Here is a 22,939-nt window from a genome sequence, read left to right as displayed (position 1 = left end):
ACTTTTTTAATGGCCATTCACACACGCCCAAAAAGAAAATAACTACCTCTACATGGTATCTATAAGAAAGGTCTGAACAGTTCCAATATATTAATTACCACAGTGAATATTTTATCCAACTCATGGGCCTACAACAAGTAGTCCCTAGGTTATTTTTTCATACATATGTCCCAAAAGATTTGTTATTTGATAGAATGAAATTTGAAATTTCTTGATTAGAGAGCAAAATTATGAATTGCCAGAAGAAAAGTTAGGCTGAAGCATCTCCATGCAGGTGTGAATCCCATGTCCACCACGAGTTCAGTTTTCAACCCAATAAAAACACATCATAAAATTAAGCTTGATAAATGAAACAATTGCAAGCGCAGTTAAACATTCATAATTGTAGACACTAAGTCATATAGGCGAGAGAACTTAAAAGGCCAACTTCATTTCATGCAACAATTTGGCTGCTAAATTAAATAAACAGGGGAAAAACACTAAAGCTTACCAGTAAACTGTGGAGCAACAGTACCAAGTGTAAACTTGGAAAATTTCAGAGAAGACAAGATCATTGGTCGATATTGTTCAAGAACTGGCTCCACAGAACTTTTAATCAAATCAGAAGCTGCCTGTCATTCATTTTGAAGAATCACAGAAATTTTAAGTACCGTTATCTACTTAGATGCTGCCGCTGGCACCATCAAAATTATGTTTAAAACAATAAAATAAGAAAACAAAACTCCATCACTAAGTGCCAGACATTTCAAGCAAAAAGAACATCTAAATAGAAAAGAATAGTACCTCATTCACATATGGCCAGATCTTCACAAGTTCATGGTTAAGCCAGTTCAACTGAAAAGTAGAAATAGTACAGGTATCAATTTCTAGAATTTGAATCTCTAAGTTTGAACTACATCACAAAAAGTGTTTGACTTAACTTTTGGCGCTGAGAGAAAACAACCCATGAAGGATAATATGGAGGAGGAAGAAGTTTTCTCGAGTCTTCCACTGTCATTTTAGAGAAAGACGCTATTGCAGCAGCCTGTGAGAAATGAGCTAGTTTTGAGTTAATAATGGCAGTAGGTGATTTTGCAAAAAAGTTCATAAGTTAACAAAAAATCACAGAGAGGCTCATAGATGGACCTACAAGAATTTCCTTTTATTATTAGATATGAATAAAAGTTTAACCATAAGTACAACAGATGACAATGGCTTTCTCTCTATGATGAACATCATCACACGGACTTGGTAAGCATTCTAACTCGAATCATTTTCAAACTGAACATCAATTTCTATAATTATATTGATGAATCGAAAGTATGAAAGAAATGGGTCTATGATTAAGTCACAAGCAGAAAAGAGGCATTCATTTCACAAAAAATATGAAACAATTGCAGCAGAGGAACACTCACACAAATATTAGGGTATACAAAGACAGGATGAAGCACAAAGATCAAGTACATGGCGACTTAATTCAGAAAGGTTTCATTGTATGTTTGGGAAGCGTGCACAAGTATTCAGTACAAAGGCATATTGAATTACAGGAAAAACAAGATGTCTACTTCTTTGCATCCAACCTAGATTGACTTGCCCAATAGAAAATAGGTGAGTAAACATGCCAGCAATTTTCATTATACTAAACCTTGCAAAATCATGGCCAGTATAATGACACTTCCAGTCATCGAATTTGTGCAGGCTTCTACCCAGCCAGCAATTCCAAACAATTTTCAGTGTTCTTGAAAGCAAGATTTCCGTTTAGAATTTTAAGAAAAACTCAACCTTCTCAGCTTTAAAAAAAAAAAGAGGAATTGTAGAATTTTATAAATGAACTTGTGATCTTGAACTACGCACTGAAACACCACAATGTAGCTCGAAAGATTTCTCAAATTTCATTTTTTTCATCGTTTGGCAAGCTCAGGAACATCCCAAAATATGCATTATATCTTAAATTTGACTAACCCATCAAGAGAAGGAAACCAATGCGGGGGTTTTACCCTTCCAAATAAAATAGTTCTTCCAGGAGAATGCAGAAGAGCTAATTTTACAGAACCAGAAACATTTAAAAGAATCTAGATTACGAGTGGAACAAAGAAAACTAAGAGAACCATGTAACTATTCATCAAACAAAGATTATCATAGTCACGACCACATCCATCCAAATTCTCATTAGAAACCTCTAAAAAAACAAAAATCTCATTCACCTTGCAATCCATGCCACACCACCATCACAATCATCAAAAAAATCAACCAAAACACAAAAAACGAAACAAAAACCCGACGACGAACGAAACGAAATAAAAAAACCGCGAAAACGACGGGAAAGAAAAACAGGATCAGCCTCACCAGATCTCTCCGGATCTTCGACCGGGAATTCTCCGATCGAACGAACACGACGATGATCCCAATCCCGAAGGCGATCCCGAGAAGCAACCCGGAGAGGAACGCCATGACCTCCCTCCTCTCAATCCCCTATTCCAACCGGATCAAACACGCCGAATCGTCATATAAAACTCGAAACCTCCTCCGCGACTGCACCATTCGAGAGGCCGAGCGATTGCCTTCGAGAGTCGGCAGACAAAACAAAAAGGCAAGACAGAAATAAAGAGAGTGCGTGGGGACGGCAGATCAAAAAGAAGGCGAGACGAGATCTCCAAAAGAGAGAGAGAGAGAGAGTGTGAGTATTCCTCGTCTCTCTCTTTGGGCGTTCTCCCGAAGAAGAAGAGAGTGTGTTGTGATTATTGGATCAGAACCATCGGAGCAATAAATGAAGGCCGCTGAGAGAGGTTTTAACGAACTTGTTTTTCTTACAGCCTGCCTTTGCCGACATACCCATTTAATGGGGCCCAGACTGATCCTGTCCGACTCGGTGCGGATCCACGTGCTGGGTTCAGTAGACCCGGGTGTTGTGTGTTCTCTCTTTTCTCCCCGAAAGATGCACTGTAGCAAACAGTGCATGTTCGGGGCCGAATGAGTTCCACTTATATAAGCATGTGGGGGCTAGTATTCCCTCGGCATCACTTAGCATCAAAGTCTGGTGCCGTTGCAAAGACTTAAGTACCCATTCTCGTTATGAAATAATGGTTCAAAAAAATAACAAAAATATCCTTCATCTAGAAAAGAAAGGATGGTCTTAACTCTACAAAAAGTCCAAACATTCTGTTTTCGCCCTAAGCAGTAAACTCTTATGCTCTCAGTGGATCACCCTTTGATGATGCACCATCTCCTATAACAAGAGCTCTCTTTGACGATGCACCTTTTACCGTCATCTACTGTCGTCGGAGCACTCTTTGTCGTCGTCTCGAGTCCAGGTTTCCGCCTTGGTTTTTACCTTGTGTTATAACACATTGTCACCTTCTCGTTCCTGCCTTGTGTTACAAAACATTCTCGGGTTTGTTTCTACCTTGTGGAGATAACTATAAATCGATCGACTGGTTAGATCATTGGTGGGCGTCATAGGGCATTTGTCGGCCATCTCTTTTTACAGTCTTCTCTTCTTTTTCGTTTTTGTTAGGCAGTATGAAAAAAAACAATGACGCACAAACATTCCAACAAGTGTCATTAAGGCATCGTGAGTACATTTCCATGTCATCATACTATTGTTAAAGAATGTATGTCATCGTGAGTGCCATTAAGACGTTGTTTTGTTATTGTAGGTGGATCTTGTCTTTTTGACAGTTGGAAAATTAAAGATATTTGTAAGATGCTGGGACATGTTGACAAGAATGCTTGGTTACAGATGCGAGGAAGGGACTCTACCCCCATCAGGTATCGTCCATTCACTCAGTGTATGCAATGTATCGCAAATCGCGGTTGTAGTAACATACTACTGATTTGTGAGATATTGTTTTGTTTGTTAATATCGATTCGTAAGCTATTATACTGGATTTTCGTATCGATTTGTAATATATTTTGTGATATGTATATCGATTTGTAAGATATTATATGTTTTGTAGTGTCGATTTGTAAGCTATTATGCTGAATTGATGTATCGATTTGTAATATATTATGCGATATGTATATCGATTTATAAGATTTTATGTGTTTTCTAGTATCAATTTGTAAGATATTTGTAGAAAAAAATTTAAAACGTGTGTGTGCGAAAATACATTATTGCACGCTTGCGGTGATGATTTTTGTATTCAAATCACTGCTCATTTAGCGATTTCTATTAAAACCGCTTCACAACGTCATAGATATAATTAAATCATTGTCACATGAATCACTATCGTCAACACACATATACGATAAATCATTTCTTTTATTGGCATGGTAAATAACAACTTGATGCATTGTATAAGCAAATAACAAATCATTGTTGCTTTTATATTGTGATTCATTCAATCGTTTCTTTGACTTGCTTAACCTTATTAGTATCCGTTGTTATATGCATCTTGAATAAATTGTAGTAAACGTATGTGTTGGCTAATGCAAATTGATATCTTGCTTATGACAGTGGTGAGCTTATCATCTGGTTGCAGTGAAGATCTATCTCAATCATTAGAAAGTTATGGAGAAGTGAACATTTGTACTAATAACGCACCTGAAGAAGTGAACATGTGCACTAATGATGCACATGATAAGAAGGGTGCAGACATTGGATTCACTCTTGACTTGAATGTTCCAACAGAAGAAATGTAATTCGATAATGAGGTAGACGATCATGACAATACACTTGATAAAGGTGCAGTCACTGAGAATGTACATGATAGTACACTTGACTTTTGTTTTCGTAGAAGGAATGCAGTTTAATAATGAGAAAACTGCATATAAATTTTACAATGATTATGCCTTGAAACTTGGCTTTAGTGTTAGAAGGTATTCTTGGTCAAAAAATGCACAGGGTGTCATGGTGAGAAAGACATATGTGTGTTCTAAGGAAGGTTGAAAGAAGTCAAGTGGAAATCCAACAAGAAGCAAGCCAGATTCAAGTTACCTCAATTTGTACTTTACTAAGTCTAAACATTGTGTCGATTTGTTTTTTATTTTTTCTTTCCGCCTTTTATGAATCAGTCAATGTGTAAATCGTGATAGGACATATTATTCACATATACAAAGCTCATAAAATTAATTCATAATAGGACAATCGGTATAAAGCAAATCGCGATAGCACGTATCGTTACAGTGAAATCGATTTGCAACTAAGTCATGATTTGCAATTCACTAAGTCTAAACATTGTGTTGATTTGTTTATTGTTTTCCTTTTTCGCCTTTTATGAATCAGTCAGTGTGTAAATCGTGATAGGACATATCGTTCACATAGACATAGTTTGTAAAAGTAAATCGTGATAAGAAAAATATTATTATATTATGAAACTTAAAGATTTATGATTCTAAGTCGATTTGTATTTATTAAGTTACCTATATTTGTACTTCACCAATAAACATCGTGTCAATTTATTTTTTCTTTCTATTTTTTGTCTTTTATCAGTCATTGTGTAAATCGCGGTAAGACAAATCATTATACATATACTGTATCTAAATCGTTATACCAGATATTATCCCAAAGCGATTTACACAATGACGTCTGTATCGTTGAAGTTAACTCAATTTGTTCTTTACTAAGTCTAAACATCGCATTGATTTGTTTATTTTTCTTTTTTGCCATTTATGAATCAGTCATTATGTAAATCGTGATGGTACATATTGTTCGCTTAGACAAAGCTCGTAAAGGCAAATTGCATTAGGATATTCAAACAGATTTGGTTCGATTATTTGATGGGTTTCGGTGGGATGGCTGTACAGATCGTGATGGAACACCTTCTATAAACAACAAATTGCAATCGCTTATAGAACTGGTTGCAAGGCAATCAGAATCAAGCAAATCACAATAGTACGTAGTCTTTATACGTACAAATTGTTTCAACCTTTTATCAATGTTTGTGTAAATCGCAATATGAACATAGCTCGTAAAAGCAATTCATAATTTACGCAGTACACAACGCTAAACGCTTCTTTAAATTTTTTTTATAAAGGCCGAACATTACAATGATTTGTTCAGTGGCACTTGTGTGTTACACTTATTAAAAAAAAGTATACATTTATAGAATGTCACATTACAAAAAAGAATTATAGAATTACAATAAAAAATTATAGAATTACAACAAATAAATATCAGGATAAAAAATCATATAATATTTATTCAGGGGCACTTGATGACTCAGATAGACTATGATATACAAATTGTCTCTTTCTTTTTCTTGGTGAACTCTCTTTTCTCAGTGGCCTCTTGGTTTCCTCAATCTTATTATAAACATTGGTCATCATCTCTACTAGTATATCATATTGTGACCGCATTTGTCTCCTCAAATTCCTCACCTGTTTTCGTAACTCCTTATTCTTTCTCTCCAACATCTTTAACCTTGTGGTAGAGACTACCTTCTTTTTTGTAAGTTGTGTTTGCTCCTCATCATGTACTGCAACTAAGAGAATTGTTGTTGTAGCTGGAGAGACACGATGAACGTATTTTTCATCTTGGGAGACGACATGATGGGGGACAAGAGAGATGCATGGATTCCCAACATTTCTATGTTGCTTATTCTCAATCTCCAGATTTCGACGCATGGGTTTCCAATCTTTTTTTAAATAGTTGGGGTCATATTATCGTTCTTTATAATCATATGTTATGGCACAAACACCTCCTTTGTTCCAGCTATTCAATTGTTCCTTTAAGCATTCATGTCAATTCATGTTCCTAGCCCCACCACTATTCATCTTCTTTCTCACTTCCATAGGCTACTTTGGGATAGATTGTCCCAAGCCAGCTTGTAGGAGAACTCGACTATCATGCTGCAACTCGGCTTCATAATTGCTAAACAGCCAAATATCGCAGACATAGAGTCTCGCACCCTAAGCAACAACCTCTTGGTCCTCGTCCTCCCCATCTCCATACGGCCTCCACACAACTTGTACATTGGAGATTATGTTTTAGGTATAGACATAATTATTCATGTTAATGAATGTTAAATATTAAAATGATTTATAATAATGAGTGCTAAATATATTATAATGACTATTACTAATAAGAGCTTTCTATTAGAATGATTTACACTAATGAATGTTACATATTACAACGATTTACAATAACGAATGCTAAATGTTAAAATGATAACACTTTGTACTAATGAAGTAAAAATCTTGCAACGATCATTACTTACAAATGCTAACAATTACAACGATTTACACGCGATAATGATTTTTACTAAGAAATACAAAATTCTGCAATGATCATTACTTAAGAATGCTAACGATTACAACGATTTACACTAATGAAAGTTAAATGCTAAAGCGATCACAATTTGTACTAAGGAATATAAAATCATGCAACGATCATTACTTAAGAATGTTAAACATTAGAACAATTTGTACTAACGATGACAAAATCCTACAACAATGATTACTTAAGAATGCTAAACATTTCAATGATTTATACTAATGAATGATAAATGTTGAAACGATTATAAATGATTTTAAATCATTTACCTCATTTAATTGCAGACCATCTAAAATGAACTTGGCATTATCTTTCTTGACATTTATTCTAGCCCACCTGCTGATCTTTGGAAAACCATAAATCGCAGGACCACACTGAGGATGTAAGGCGACAATGTGCTCCCACAACCAGACCTACAAAATTAATATATTAGTAAGACTATAACCTCCAACAATCTTAGTCTACAACTATAAAATATGTAATAAACAATTACCTAAACAAATGGCCAAAACCTTGCGACAATTTTTGTACCCTTACTCGCACGGTAAAGTTGACTGTGCAAGTGTGCGAGCATAGCAACACCCCATGCATAGTTGCCGACTTTATCTAAGTCTTCCAAGAATTGCAGTCACAAGTAACTTTTCCTTGAACCAGACAAATCAGAAAATAAAATAAGTTCAAAAAAATAAAGAAGAAAGTCACGCAACTCTTAGTCAGTTCTTTCAGATGCACATATAGCAGACCGGCCTTACCATTTATTACAGAAAGAATAAATTTTCATAGATATAGAATTGCTTCTACCAGAAATACATTGTCTCCAGTCCTCTATCGACATTCCTGGAAGGGACGCACACTTGTTCCTTGCGGTATAGTTTGAATCCCGTAATAGGACAACACTTCAATGATACTTAAGACCCGTAATCTGCGCCACATCTTCTAAGGTCATGGTGATCTTACAAGAATCAAACTGGAATGTGTTCGTCTTATTATTCAACTTATTTACCAAGTGGGTCATGGTGTTCCAGCACGTTTCAAAATAATGTTGGTCCAGAAGACCGTCAAAGTGCATATTTCGTAATCAATCCTTCTAATATTTGCTCAACTGTCTATACCACGACAGAAGTACAAGCCACTGACACTGCCATCTGAGCTTTTCACCTAGTGCTCTACTTCTCTTTTGACCTTCCTGTAACACAAAAAAACATATTATTCGTATCAAATCAAAATTAGTCTCATTTGTACTTCTATATGTCGTTGTAGACAATAATCGCTATAAATAATAATCGTTGCACACTTGCTATCATAGTAATCATTATACATAGTAATCACTATCACAGTAATCACTATACATAATCATACCTATAACAGTAAATCATTCACAGTAATCACTATACATAGTAATCACTATCACAGTAATCACTATACATAATAATACCTATTACAGTAAATCGTTCACAATAATCGCTATCACAATAATTGCTATACATAGTAATCGCTATCACATTAATCACTATCACAATAATCACTATACGTAATAATACATATCACAGTAAATTGTGACAAACATGATCGATTTACGTACCTTTGTTACACTTTTTTCCTCTTCATCCCCTCCCTCCATCCTCTGCCTTTCTTCTTCCTTCGTTCACTCCTTCGCCTTCCTCATTTTCTTTTCAATTTCTTCCTTCCTTTTCATTTCATTCTTTTCCTCCCCCTTGCTTTTTTCTTTCCCTTTCTTTCTCTTCCTCCTCATGCTTCTTCATTTCCCTTTCCTTCTCCTGCTTTTTCCTTTCTCTTTCCTTCTCTTCCTCCTTCTGCTCCTTCCTTTGCCTTTCATTCTCTTCCTCATCCTCCTTCTCCTTCCTTTGCCTTTCCTTCTCTTCTTCGTCCTTCTCATTTCTTCTCATTTTTTTCTCTTCCTCATCATGATGCTTCTTCCTTTGCCTTTCCTCTTCCATCTTCATCATTTGTCTTTCCTCCTCTTTATTCTTCTTTAATTGCATTTCTTTCTCTTCCTCCTCCTCCGTATTCTTTCTTTGTTTTTCCCTCTCCTCCTCATCCTTCTTTTGTTTGCCTTTCCATCTCCTCCTTCTTCATTTGCCTTTTCTTTCTTTGCTTTTCATTCTCCTCCTCCTTCTTCATTTACTTTTCCTTCTCTTCACCATCCTCCTTCTTCTTCTTCATCTTTAGTTCTTTCTCATGCTTCCTTTGCTCTTCAGCCTCAATATTTGATGAATAATGCTTCACATTTTACAATTCCAACGCTTTGTTCATGTCTTTATCATTCTCAATCTTCATTATATTTTGGTACCTTTCATAACGCTCATATAGATGCGACTGATGGATAATTTTTCTAATAATCATTCTATCGTACGGTGAGGAATTTTTTGTTTGGCGAGCTTTAGACATTGCTAACCTAACACATAAATTTAACCGCATCATTATATGTTACAACCGCCTCCCTAAGTATATAATAATACAAATTATCTCATTCGTTAAACAATCACCAACATTACAAATTGTCATAATATTTGGCTTTATAAGTAAACATCGTTGTAAGATTTCGCAAACTTAAGTACAAATCGAGGTAACTTCATAAATACACATCGCTATTGCTTTAAATGTATAAATCATTATTACTTTAAACTTACAAATCGTTGTGGAAATCACAACCTTCATAAGTACATATCGTTGTAACGTTTGGGCTTCATACGTAAACATTTTTATACGATTTATCAAACTTAAGTACAAATTATGGTAATTTCATTAAATCGTTACTGCTTCAAACGTATAAATTGTTGTTGCTTCATAAAAACAAATTGTGCTAACTGTTTTTTGACACCCAGAAGGTGGATAGGTACAAATAGATTTGTTTCAGTATGAAAACAAGTGTTATTTAGCATGAATAATACAACCAGTTAAAGATTTAGCATTCAGATTTACAAATCGATTTGTTTGCATAACAAAACCTTACACGAAACTCACAAAAATGATACGAGTTTTGATAATCCGACAGTGGAGGAGAAACACCCAAAAGGTAGACGTAGCTGATTGTGGCAATGACGCTGCCACTGCGCAGACGACAACAAAGGGTTCTTCGATGATAGCAGACGATGAAAAATGTTGCTCCGATGACAACAGACGATGGCAAAGGGTGCTCCGACGACAACAGACGACAACAAAGGGTGCTTCGGTGGCAGCAAAAGATGGCAAAGGGTGCTCCGGTGGCAGCAAACAACGACAAATGGTGCATCGTCAAAGGGAGCTTTTGTTACAGCAGATGGTGCAAAAGTTTATTGTTTAGGGCAAAAACGAAACATTTAGAATTTGAAAAGTTAACATCATCCTCAACTTTTTGAACGGAGGACATTTTTGTCCTTTTCTCAAACCGTCGTTTCCCTTTTTTGGATGAAGAACATTTTTGTCCTTTTCTCGAACCGTCGTTTTATGGTGAGAATGGCGGGAAAGGGTACTTAAGTCTTTACAATCGCACCAGACTCTGATGCTAAGTTGACACACACGGGGATACGAGCCCCACGTACTTATATACGTGATGCTCATTTGGGCCCCCGAACATGCACTGTAGCAAATAGTGCATCTTCGGGGGGAGGGAACATATAACCTGCTTTGCAGTTGGTCGGTGCGGATTATAAATTTATAATGTTGTGATTGGGTGCCATACTGGATCGGGTCATGGGTTTGGGTTATTCGTGAATTGGTAAACGAGCTGAAGGAACCTAGCTTGAGCCAAACACGCTAATCTTGAGCTGGATTGCTTAAAAAAAACATTCTCAAAAGAAGCTAGAATATGTAAACCAGTATGAATCGATATTTCCGTAAGGTCTTTTGCAAATCTAACCCTACATATGCATTCAGCTTAGTCCATTGCTTGGAATCGACTATTGGATCATCATAATAGGATCAAGAAATATGATTTTATGTGCTTAAATATTTATAAAAATTCTGAGCCATTGATTTTCAAGCCTTAAAAGATCCTTCTTGTACATCGAAATCGGATGATCTAAGAGTTTGCTTCTATAAAACCAAGCACCTAGATGGCATCCATACAGTGAAATTTAGAAAAAAAGACTGAAAATTTTGATGCATGCCCGATTACATGTTCTAATTATCCATATTTTCAGAATTGAAAGTAACATGATTTTGAAAGACTTATTAAAGCCAAGCTCAGCTGACTTGTTCACGGTAAAATTGCATTGTTTCAAAGCTGAAAGCAATAGAATTTAAACTCTAAACTTATTGTTTGTGCATTATGTTATATGATAGTAAATTATATCTAGAAAATATTTATTACTAATCAAGGAACCTGTATGAGCTGAACTAAGTTGAACACTTGTTGTTTGTATTCGGCTTATCGAGCTTATTTTGGGAGTCTAAATGAGCTCTTTATAAGCCGAACATGAGTCAAACCACAAGCAGGTCATTTTATGGTGGTCCAAGATTTATTCAGATGTGGGTTGCAGATCCAGTTTCTTTTTTTTTCCAATGAAGTGATTAGATCGGGTCAAAGTCAAGATGGGTGTTTGGATGGTCCCATAAGTAAATTAATGTTCAAAAGGGTTAATGTAATTTTAAGCCTTTTATATTAACTTTATTAGATTTACCTGATTGAAACATTTAAAACACCCATCAAAGCCTGTTATAAAGAAATTGCATTTGAAGATATGTCAGTAATTACTTTTAAAGATATTTATGTCCTTAATTTGAAAGAAGATTAAAAAATTAAACACAAAGTTCAAAAAGCAAAAAAAAAGTATTTTTGTAATGTTGATTTTAGAAAATCAAAATAACCTTTAGCCTTACATGCTAGCCTTATATGTAAAAAAATGTCCTTGCTATTAAAAATGCATTGATCATGTCAATCAGTTGAACACTGTGGATATCAATTTCCAGTGACTTGCATAAGTTCTTGATTTGGATCTAGGTAGCTACAATAAATCTACTCAGATATCCAAATGGCTTGCTGCTTATCTGCCTTTAGGCGTTGGCTACTTGGCTTAGATCCAGCTCTAAGTGAAATGAGTAAGTTGGGGTAGATATGGAGTTTTCTAACCATTAGCGGTCAACCACCATGCATCAATCTCAAAAAGGAGGTAGGGGCTGCTACTCCACTCTGTTAATTCTTCTATCTGGGATAGAAACTTCTCTTGTAAGATGTGATGAACTCAAAACATATACTGGACTTAGTGGATCCAACACCGAGACCCGATAAAAAAAGATAATTGACTGCGCTATGGAATTGAGTGATGGTTTTTGTCCCATCCATCCTTTTGTTTTTATAGATATAGAGGCTAAAGTCAGGACATCGACATCACATGCTTGTTTGGAAGCCGGAGGCATATACTGGACCACCTCCACTAAAAGTTGAAAGTTATTGAAGTCTCTTTTCAATCATGTATATAATGATTTAAAAGTTATCTAAATTAATTTTGACTGTAGAACTTCTCAATAATAGCCTACAAGCGCGGTTGCTTAGGTGAGTCATAGGGATGGCAGTGGAGCGGGGGAAAGCGGGGCCCCGCCCCACCTCGCCCCATTTGGACCGGGGATGAAGGGTATGAAACAGGGATGGAGGCGGGGACGAAGGTTAAAATCCATCCCCGTCCGGGGGTGGAGGCGGGGATGGGCGTGCACTTTTCTCCGCCCCACCCCGTCCCCGCCCCAACCACTTTTCCCCGCCCTGCCCCGCCTCATCCCCGTTTGAACCGGGGATGGAGGACATGAAACGGGGATGAAGGCGGGGGTGGAGACCTTGTCCCCCACCCCACCCCGCCCCACTGCCATCCCTAGTGAGTCAGCTTAAGGCATTCAAGTTGAAGGACATCACGAGTTCCATACCCTAGCTGCACATTTCATACCACAAAGTCGAAGTCCATAGGAAAATTATCCCTAATGAGCATAGGGGAGTACTCGTAGAGTTTTACACTTTTAATGCGGAAATAAACCATGGTCTAACCAAGATCTTGGACCATAATGAGACGTCTTAACCATAATGGTGGTTTCTCCTCGTTATCAAATAAAAAGCTCAGCTCGTTTAAGCCCATGTTGGACTCAATTAAGTAGAGAGCTGAGCTCCAGCAAGGGCTTAAGCTCAAGCTTGAAAGGTGTTTGAGCTTGGATCAGCTTAATTAGCCTAATTAAGTTAGCTTATATAGTTATGTAAAGGATAATATTAACAATTCACTAGAATGTGAGGACTGAAATATGAGATCTAGAATATGAGAACTAGAAATATCGGTATTTTCAACACTTTTTTTTGCAAATCCAACCATGTGGATGTTCTTGGCGTGGTGAATTTGCTAGGAATCAACCATTGGATCATATATATTTTTATGAAAAATGTGTTTTTTGAATGCTCGAATATTTATGAAGATTACGAGCCATTGATTTTAAAGCCTTAACAAATTCTTGTTTATGCATCAAAATCAGATGATTCGAGAGTGGATTTTTATAAAACCAAACATGTAGATCACATCCACACAATTAGATTCAAGAAAAAAATAAAAAATCTATGAAAATCGTGGTTCACATTAGTTCTCATATTCTAGTGACTCATGTGTATATTTATATATAGCTGTTTTCTTAAATAAAAGTTGACAGAAAAGAAAATTATCGACTAGCTATTTGGATATGTTTCATAAAAAACAGATTCTGATTATCAATTGGATTCAAATCCAGTTAAAATTGGGTTTCAGATTCAGATGCAAGATTGCATATTATATAAATCAAACTTTGATTAATAATTGGATGTCATTTGCTTTACCGAATCTGACTAAATTATTTTGGGCTCAGATACATATCGGACTCATGTGTCCAAACCAAACCCGACGCATTGCTATCCACATGCATAAGAAAACTCCCTATTAAAAAAATGTAATATTTTTTGTTTTAGTGTTTTTCACACATCTGACCCTCTATCAACCCTCAAAAAATAATATTTTTTTTAGGTCCAAAGAATTCAAACCAATAATTGATTCCTATTATTTTGACAATGTTGAAGACATTCATATTAAAATTGATCAAAACAACCTCCTACCATGAGTTTAAACTAAAGGGTTCCTTATCTAAGAGGGTACCAAATACTTCCCATGAAATAATGTAGCAAAATCTTTGTATATCAAGTTTTTGCAATAAGTACCACCGAGGTGGTATCCCATGTAGTAAGCGGGGCTGAAAGCCCAGGATCGAATCCCTCTGCCACATGGGGCAGCTGTTGTTCTGGTAAGAGTCAGCCTAACCCCAGCTTGCCTTTCAAAAAAACAAAAGATTTTGCAATAAGATACTTTTGAGGTCATATCAGCTTCTGAAAATATCCTAATATCCAAAATACTGTGGATATTTGTTACATAGACAGCAAATCATCCATCTTTCTTATGAAAACCAAAAAGATTAATTATTTTTATTTTTTTGACAAAATCTCTGAAAAATATCAACAAATATACAAAATTAAAAATATGATAAAAATTGAGAAAGTTGTTTATCTCATTAATATCCAATTGACATCGATATCAGAATAATTCAAAATGCAACACTTTTAAAAGCTTCAAGATACTTTTGAGGTCATATCAGCTTCTGAAAATATCGTAATAACCAAAATATCGCCGATATTTTTACAAATAGCAAATTATCCCTCATCTTACGTATGAAAAACCAAAAAGAAAAAAGTGCCAGAAAACACAAGCTACGCCTGCCCAACTACTTTCGTAGATTAGCGAGCACACATTCTTGACAGCATAGGCATGGACCACATTGGAAGAAAGGGTGGGGCCCATCCTAGCGATGTGCATCCATGGCAGTTTGGATGCCGTTCATCCAGGGATGTCGATTGGATGTAGGCATTATTAAATTTGATTTAATTGGATTCAGAGTGGACAGAAAAAGATGAAACAGAATCCAGATTTAACCTGTGTAAAACTCTATTTTTGGACAATTGGATTCGGATCTCAATCGGGTTTAGGCTTTAATCACGTTTGGATTCGAATTTCAATGCAAAATTAATACCAAATCCAAATCCTAGTTTTAATCATATCCAGTTTTAGCTACCAAATCCAACTAATAGGATTCAAACATCAGGTTACATCCTACCGTTGTCATCCCTACATTCATCATGTTGATCACATATGATCTCTATGGCCATGTTTCATGGAGAGTCTCACCCGTTAAAAAGAGAGGTGAGCCCACTCTCTCTCTAACGGGCGAAACTGCTCATATGAGAGCCTTATCCAGAATAAAGTATACTTTATTCTGGATAATCTCAATCGTGAGACGATAAACCTGTATTTCAGTTGAGTTATCGGCTACTCAGGAGGAAGTAAACTCCCAATTACTTTACTCTCTTATTTATATATATATATATATATATATGAGAGCGGGCTTACTCACCAGATTAACTGAATATTGTGTGAGAGCAAATCCCTCCTAAAGAAGGTCGTAAACAACTTTATTAATTCTTCTGTTTACTTCGATACTTCAGTGATATAAGAGCTAAGGTTATTGTATACAAAGACTCCTCCACATATCACAACTTCATTGTCTATCACTGCTCGGGGCCATCGACACTCGTTCTCAGTTAAGGGAAATACAGAAAATCAGCAGAGGTTAGTCACTTCTTTTATATAACACTTATCATAAAAGGTCATCGGATTCTGACGACCCCTGCTTTTGTTTGATAGTAACAAGCGACACAGACTCAGTCTCGTGTCTGCTGGTAATAGCAAAACAACAAAGTTTTTTTTACTATAGAGAAAGACAACCTTAACAAAGGGAAGGAGTATAACTTTTTTTTTAAAGATCACAATAATCGGTGACGGCTTAATATTTTTTGGGTCTATTGGTGATATTTTTTATCAAATTTTTTAAGAGTTGTAAGTAACAGCCACCGCTCTTCGCTCGCATTACCATTGTAGAAGGTTGCCTGCGTCAGGCAACCATGGAAAAAATAATATAATAAAAAAAAAGGTTTATATTTTTAGAAGTCACCAGATTATTAATACATTTTCTTTTTTTCAATGACCCATTTGGCAAAGTGATCAACACCAAGGGCGTAGCTAGGGGGGGGCAGGAGCCCAGTCCTGCCTCCTGAAACAGTTAATTTTTTTTGTTTGTTTTTTTTAAAGCCCAGTCCTAGCCCAGCCCTGATTCCATATGAAATAGATTTTTATCCATTTTTGTAGCCCAGTCCAGTCCTAGCCCAGCCCTGACTGCAGCAAATTGTTTGATTTGTCCATATGAAATAAATTTTTATTAATAATTGTAGCCATTTTTTATTTTATCTCAAAAAAAAAAATTTCGGGGCCGCTGCCCCCGAACCCCCGACTAGCGCACAAATAATTTTTTTTTCCTACACCCCTGTTTGCCCCCCCCTCACATGAATCCTAGCTACGCCCCTGATCAACACATCAAGGGCACCCATGATGTCAAGCTTTTATTAAAATATAATAATAGTTTTTATTGATAAAAAATTTGAAAATTCATTCCCATTTTTTTTAAGAAGGGTTTTTGAATTTGCATGATCGTGGCGCCGCATGTCAGGTCATACCCATATGTTCATGCCATATGCATTTTGTAATTAGGAAAGTTTTTTTTTTTCTTTTGTTTGTGAATTGTGACAAACAATTCTATGGCCACTACATTTGCTACCCTCATGGGTAAGGAACCCCTTAATTATAATAGGGCATCTCAACTGGTCGGATCTGGTTTCAACCCAGGTGGATCTAGATTTGGATCAGATTTTTGGGTATGGTATTGGGTCCGGATCTGAGTATAAACGGGTCTACTATAAGAGAAACCATACCCAGACACAATAAAAAACTGCATGAACTAGACCCAAATCATACCCGGTGAAATAATATATATTTTTTTATCATTTTTACATTTAAAATTTGCGGGTCTTAATTGGAACTCGGGTCAGGTCAGGCACGGGTCTGGTATAAAATTCCATAAACTATACCCGGTTTCATGTATTAATCTGACCTTTCGGTCTGGACCCGGATCTTAATCGGGTCTTCTTATTTGTCATTATACCTAGACCCTATAGGGCTTGGTAAACCCGACCTGTTGACACCCCTTAATTATAACTCATAGAGGAAGGCTGTATGACCAAATCTGACCTCATTAATGTGTTCCACATGGTCAAAATAATAGGAATCGATCCTTGGATCATAGTTTTTTTAATGTAAATGTATGTTTTTCTGAGGTTTGAAACTATTTTTTTTTTATAGGCAAGCTGGGGTTATGCAGACCCCCTACCAGATATCTCTTAAGCCCCATGTGGCAGAGGGATTCGAACCTGAGCCTTCGGATACCACCTTAGTGATGAGGTTTGAAACTTTGGTACATTATAAGCCATTGATTTTTCAACCTTCGTAAAATCTGACATATATATCATACAAACATGATCCAAAGGTCGGTATATATTAAACTGAATATGTACCTCATATCTGAAGGGTTAGATGTGCAAAAAAAGAAAACAAAAACACATTAAAATATCACATTTTTTCATTACCCATGTGGGTAGCAAACATTACCCTCATCAGCTATGCTCATTAACTTCACAGAAGGAAAAGATCTTAACAATTGTTATGATTTCTTTGACTGCTTGAATAAGCCCAAAATCCATAGTTAAGGTCAAGGTTACTAGAAACTTTATTCACATGTCAGACTAGTTTCCTGAGAAACTGTTTCTGAAACTTATGCTAAACTTCTGAAAATGAGTGTGAAACTCGTTTCACATCACATGGAAACCTACTTACTTTGTGAGAAACTGGTTTACCTTAATTAGAAAATATATTTTTTATACATTTTTGTGAAATTAGAATCTTTTTTAATAAAAAGTGGAGATATGTATTAATGTAGTGTATTGGATGAAATGAAGAAATTTAAAAATTCTAACTACATTATTTTTTCTTATTTTATATTCTATCTAAATCTATGTTGCATTTAAGCACTCATTTATATAAAATATAACCAACTTTATAATAGTTTCATTGTTGTGGTCAATGCAATCATATACTTTATAAACAATATTTTTATTTATCCCAATATTAGTAAATAAGTAAAGTTTGTGTAAACTTATAATATTCTTAGTGGATGTTGTCGATATTTAAACTTTTGCTATACAAAGGAGGGATGGTCCTACCTCTTTTTTCGTCAGGATCCTCCAAAAATCATATTTTAAAGTATTTTTTACCCTCATCTGAACTGTTAGATGTGTTTATCATTGTTTACATGCATTTGACTATAACTTTTTAGGTTAAGATATGTATTTTAAAGAGGTGAAAAATCAATGATTGATATTATACTAAAATTTGATAATAAAATATTTACATCTTTACATCAAATCAATTTGAAAAAAAAAAATTCTTACAAAAGAGCGCATGGGAAACATGAAAGGTCCAAATTTCACTAGAATTCTGCAAGCTAAAGTCAGAGCTACGTCCCCTTCAAGCAGTTATTGCGTTAGTTGAGTTGTTATGAAAATGACAATTTTTTTTTAGGATAAAAAATGAAAATGACGCAGTTGTCGGCATATCCTGGATTGCTCATTGAAAAAGATTTTAAAAAGAGAGAAAAAGTGAAGTGAGAAACTGATTTGATAGCTTAGGCACCTAGGGATGCCAATGGATTAAGCATGACAAAGGGTGGGCATAGGGCCCAGCTGCCACTTGGGCCAAGTCGACATGGGCCGGGTTTGGGTCAAAATTATATACATGGGTCGGGTTTGGGTTGGGTTGATGGGCTCGAGTCATTTATTAATTTTTAATAATAATATTTTTTTAAAAATTAATTAATTACATAATAACTTGATAACTATTATTATTTACCTAATTAATTGCATTAGTTTTTATAAAAACTGGAAAGATAATTAATTGGTTACATGGGAACTTGTTAATTATTTATAATTTACCTAATTAGTTGCACTAATTAGTTGGATTTGGGTCAGACCCAGCCTGCTTCACATTAGCTCATTGGACCGATGGGCCGGGTCATGGGCAGCTCTTCAAACCCGAGCCTGTTAAGAAACGGGCCCGTTAATAAATGGACCGTGCCATCTCAGGACCGGGCTGCACTTAAAGCCTGGCGGGCTGAGCTCTAAATGGAACCGGCCCTACCCAATGCCCCAATCATAAGTATGACCCGATATCAACCCGATGTTAGCTTCACCTTGTCATTGGAAAAAGTTAGCTTGCACTCAGCTTAGTGAAGAATTGGTTTTGAACTTCAAAACTGGATTGGGGTGCATTGTTTTTATTTTTCTCCCATTTACAAAGCAAGATAGGTTGCTACATTTTCTGGGGCACGAATAAAAGACAAACAACCAAGGTCGGTTTTCAAACTGAATCGTTTTTTTTAAATGATTCGGAGAATAGGCTGGTTAGGAATTGAATCGAACCATTTTGGATCCGTCCTTTTCATTTTTTATTTTAAAAAAGTTCAAAAATATAAAAATTTCCAAGAAAATTTGTGAAAATACATACATAAAGTAAATGATGAGTTATGGGATCCAATCAATTTCTAAAATATGCATTTAATTCTTAAACAATCAAACAGAAAATAAATATTATGATTATCTTAAAAACGAAAATAAAACAAAAATAGATTCAGCTAATTTTCTAGGAAATCGACAAAGAACAATTTGATTCGAATAGGCTGATTCAGGCGGATTTGGTTATCTTCTGAAAACATTGCTAACAACTGAAGAACATCTCACATTGTGCCAATATTTGTTGATTTAATACCTTGCCCATAGACACAAAGCAGATTCACAGATCGGAGCACATATTTTCTTTAGTACCATGAAGGAAAACGAACTATAGACCATCAAGTGAATCAGATACTGATACACTCGAATTCCTTGAGCGAGACCCGATGTAGATTTCCATTTGTAGTTGTTTCTTTGGGTGTGGTTCAATTCTGAGTTTTTACATTGAGATTTGAATCTTCATATATATATATATATATATATATATATATATGTGAGAGAGAGAGAGAGAGATCTTTCTTTATAGTGAACTTAATGATCTTAGGGTTTGCTGTTTGGATCACTGGATTTCAACATGTGAAAAGGTATCCGCCGAACCTCAAAAGTGTTGTAATCTCTACAACAATCAAAACTTGCACTTGTGAGTTTGATACTGCATGTGAAGGATCGAGACCGATGTGCATGCAGAAGAGGAAGCGAATAGGGATGAATACAACCTTCTTTAGGAGGGAATTTGCTTTCACAGGTTCGTTCTCTTTCTGAGTAAGCCTTCTCTTCCTTTATATAAAGAAGACAAAGTTGCTAGAGATTTATACCCTCCTAGGTACTTACCGATGAGAAAATCAGCAACTGTTTCACAACTCTAAACTTATCCAAAATGAAGCACGTTAAATTTTGGATAAGGCCTTATTTTGGATGGTTTCACACATTGGAGAGAGAGTGAGCCCACCTCTTTCCTTAACGCGTGAGACCCTCCGTGAAACATGACTACGAAGGTCACGTATGACCAACATCTCTCACTTGATCATGTGAAACTAATCATGATGCATGATTTTACCTCTCACTATTGGAGTATTTCAATTGCATCAATATTTCGATAATGAGTTATATTCTTTAGTTTCTCATCCAGCTATATGTCTTTATTAGACATATCTTAATTTCATATAAGATACATGTTTCGAGAACATTTCCTCTGATATGCCCTTTGTCAAGGAATCAACAATCATATCAGATGTAGGTAATTAACTGACTGATATTTCATTCATTTCAATCATATCATGAATACAATAGTTGTAAAACTATAAATTTATACTATTTTATGAGAAATAATGATGAATTTAAGGCAAAAATATCATTTAAAATTAAGATAAAAATTAAATTATAATTCAAGCATTTAACAGAATTCAAAATAAATCTCAAGTTAAGAATTTATTTAGAATCTGGAGTTTTTATTTGTAATCAAATTTAATAAATATGTCTCAAATATTATATTTAAATTTGAGTTTGATTTGAATCTAAATCAAGACTTGATTTAATGTCAATTCAAGTTTGAATTGTATAATAATTTAGATTTTTATTGAAATTGAATTTAGAATCTTAAATTGAATTTAAAGGTAATACCTTTGAATTCTTTAGGATATTTTTAATGAATAAAATAATATTAATAATGATTTTTATGAAAAAAATATAAAAATACAAATTATCCAAAGATAAATTATAATAAAAATCTAATAAAAATGTAAGTTGATTAAAATTGATTTTAGTGAAATTTCCATTTAGAATCGAATTTTTGAAAAAGATAGAATTTAATAAAATAACTGTTAACTTTTATCAAAATAAAGTCGAATAGGATTTCAGATGAATCTAAACTAATTTGATATGTATTTAATGTGAATTCAATAAATTTGTATTTAGTTTCATGAGTTTAAAATCTAATATACAAAAAAAATAAATTAAAATACTCAAACGACACTGGGTCCTGCCAACCCTGGTAGAGATCGCTTTCGAAGTTCATTTTAGAGAAAATGATATTTCTAAAAAAAAAAAATTAATAGTCTAGATAAATTTAAAATAATAATGTTAACCAAGTGTCATGCTATAGAAAATGTAAGACTTAGAAAAAAAATGTCTAAGTGTACAAAATACCCCCACACGCCCCAAGGGGTTCATCAACCCTATTGAATTTCTTTTCTTCAGAAATTATTTTTGAAGAATTCAAATTAACCTTAGAAAGAATACTTAAAATAAATAATTGAAATATATAGATTTTTGAATTTTAATAGGTGTCATGTAATTGAAATTAAGTCTAATTCAAATCTCATATAATGCCATTTCATTTAATTTCATATTTAATTTTTTAAAAGAATAAAATTTAAATTTAACATGAATTAATTTAGAATTAATTTAATGAAATAGAATTTATAAATTAATTAGATTTCATAAACATGTAGGAGTCCATAGGTAGGCCATCCCATCCTATGTGGCACTCCATTTAAGCTTTAAAATGTTAAATTAAAAACATAAACTTTAAAAGCAAGTTAAATTAAAAACTTACTAAATTAACAAGGTATATCTTAAAAGTTAAAAATTTCCTTTTTTACAAACATGAGAGCTCCCATGAGAGGGGCATCTATTTCAAATTGGAGTGGGCTGAACCAAGGAAGAAAAAAAGGAAAAGAAAGAAAAAAGGAAAGAAAGAAAGGAAGAAGAAAAAAATATATAATAAGAATTGACTAGTCAACTTGTGAGCTCTTTTCATGGACTAAGCACAGTTCTATGATAGTCAGAATAAAAAAGTATAGAACTGCACCAAAATGTTCGTAACTCCCTCATATTGATGATTTTTTATGACCGGTTTGTGGCATAAAAAAGATAACAAAATTTTCTACAAACTGTGAAAAATTCAGATCTGACCATTGACTAAAATTTTTTCTGTAACCTCTGTAACAGTTAGACAGAGTTGAGTTTTTTGTAAATTTGGTACCGGTTCAGGAAACAACCCCTATATACTTGTGTAAGTTTTGTATTGACATGCATGCCTTTACGAATGGATGACAGACTGTTTATGTATTGTCACAAGTTAATTTTCTGCAGAGAATTTAATGCACATCAGTGGGGCATGAACTGAATGTTAAACAAATGAATATGTTCGCCTATGTGGCCCTTCGCTACTTGAGGGATCGAGGCATCCATATTTCAAACTAAGGGCACATGTGAATGGACTGTTTATTCTGTATTTTCCCTTATAT

At 34.9% G+C, this 22,939-nt stretch overlaps 1 protein-coding gene across 2 annotated transcripts in view; it reads right to left on the bottom strand.

The window, feature by feature from the left end:
• LOC149842023 (synaptotagmin-5-like) overlaps positions 1 to 2,736 on the bottom strand; it is a 29,784-nt gene extending 27,048 nt beyond the window's left edge. For both annotated transcript variants that reach the window (XM_089998842.1, XM_089998843.1), the window contains exons 1-4: positions 2,326 to 2,736; positions 922 to 1,024; positions 784 to 836; positions 491 to 611 (exon numbers count right to left, since the gene is read on the bottom strand). In XM_089998842.1, the coding sequence (XP_089854968.1) occupies positions 491 to 611; positions 784 to 836; positions 922 to 1,024; positions 2,326 to 2,430 (382 nt within the window). In that variant the 5' untranslated portion in view covers positions 2,431 to 2,736. The remainder of the gene's footprint in view (positions 1 to 490; positions 612 to 783; positions 837 to 921; positions 1,025 to 2,325) is intronic.
• Positions 2,737 to 22,939: the final 20,203 nt, after the last annotated feature.

This window comes from Nuphar pumila, chromosome 3 (assembly GCF_984573655.1).
Source record: "Nuphar pumila chromosome 3, dmNupPumi1.hap1.1, whole genome shotgun sequence".
Lineage (NCBI taxonomy): Eukaryota > Viridiplantae > Streptophyta > Magnoliopsida > Nymphaeales > Nymphaeaceae > Nuphar > Nuphar pumila.
Note: the sequence above shows the minus strand (reverse complement) of the source record. Positions and strands in the feature narration are given on the sequence as shown.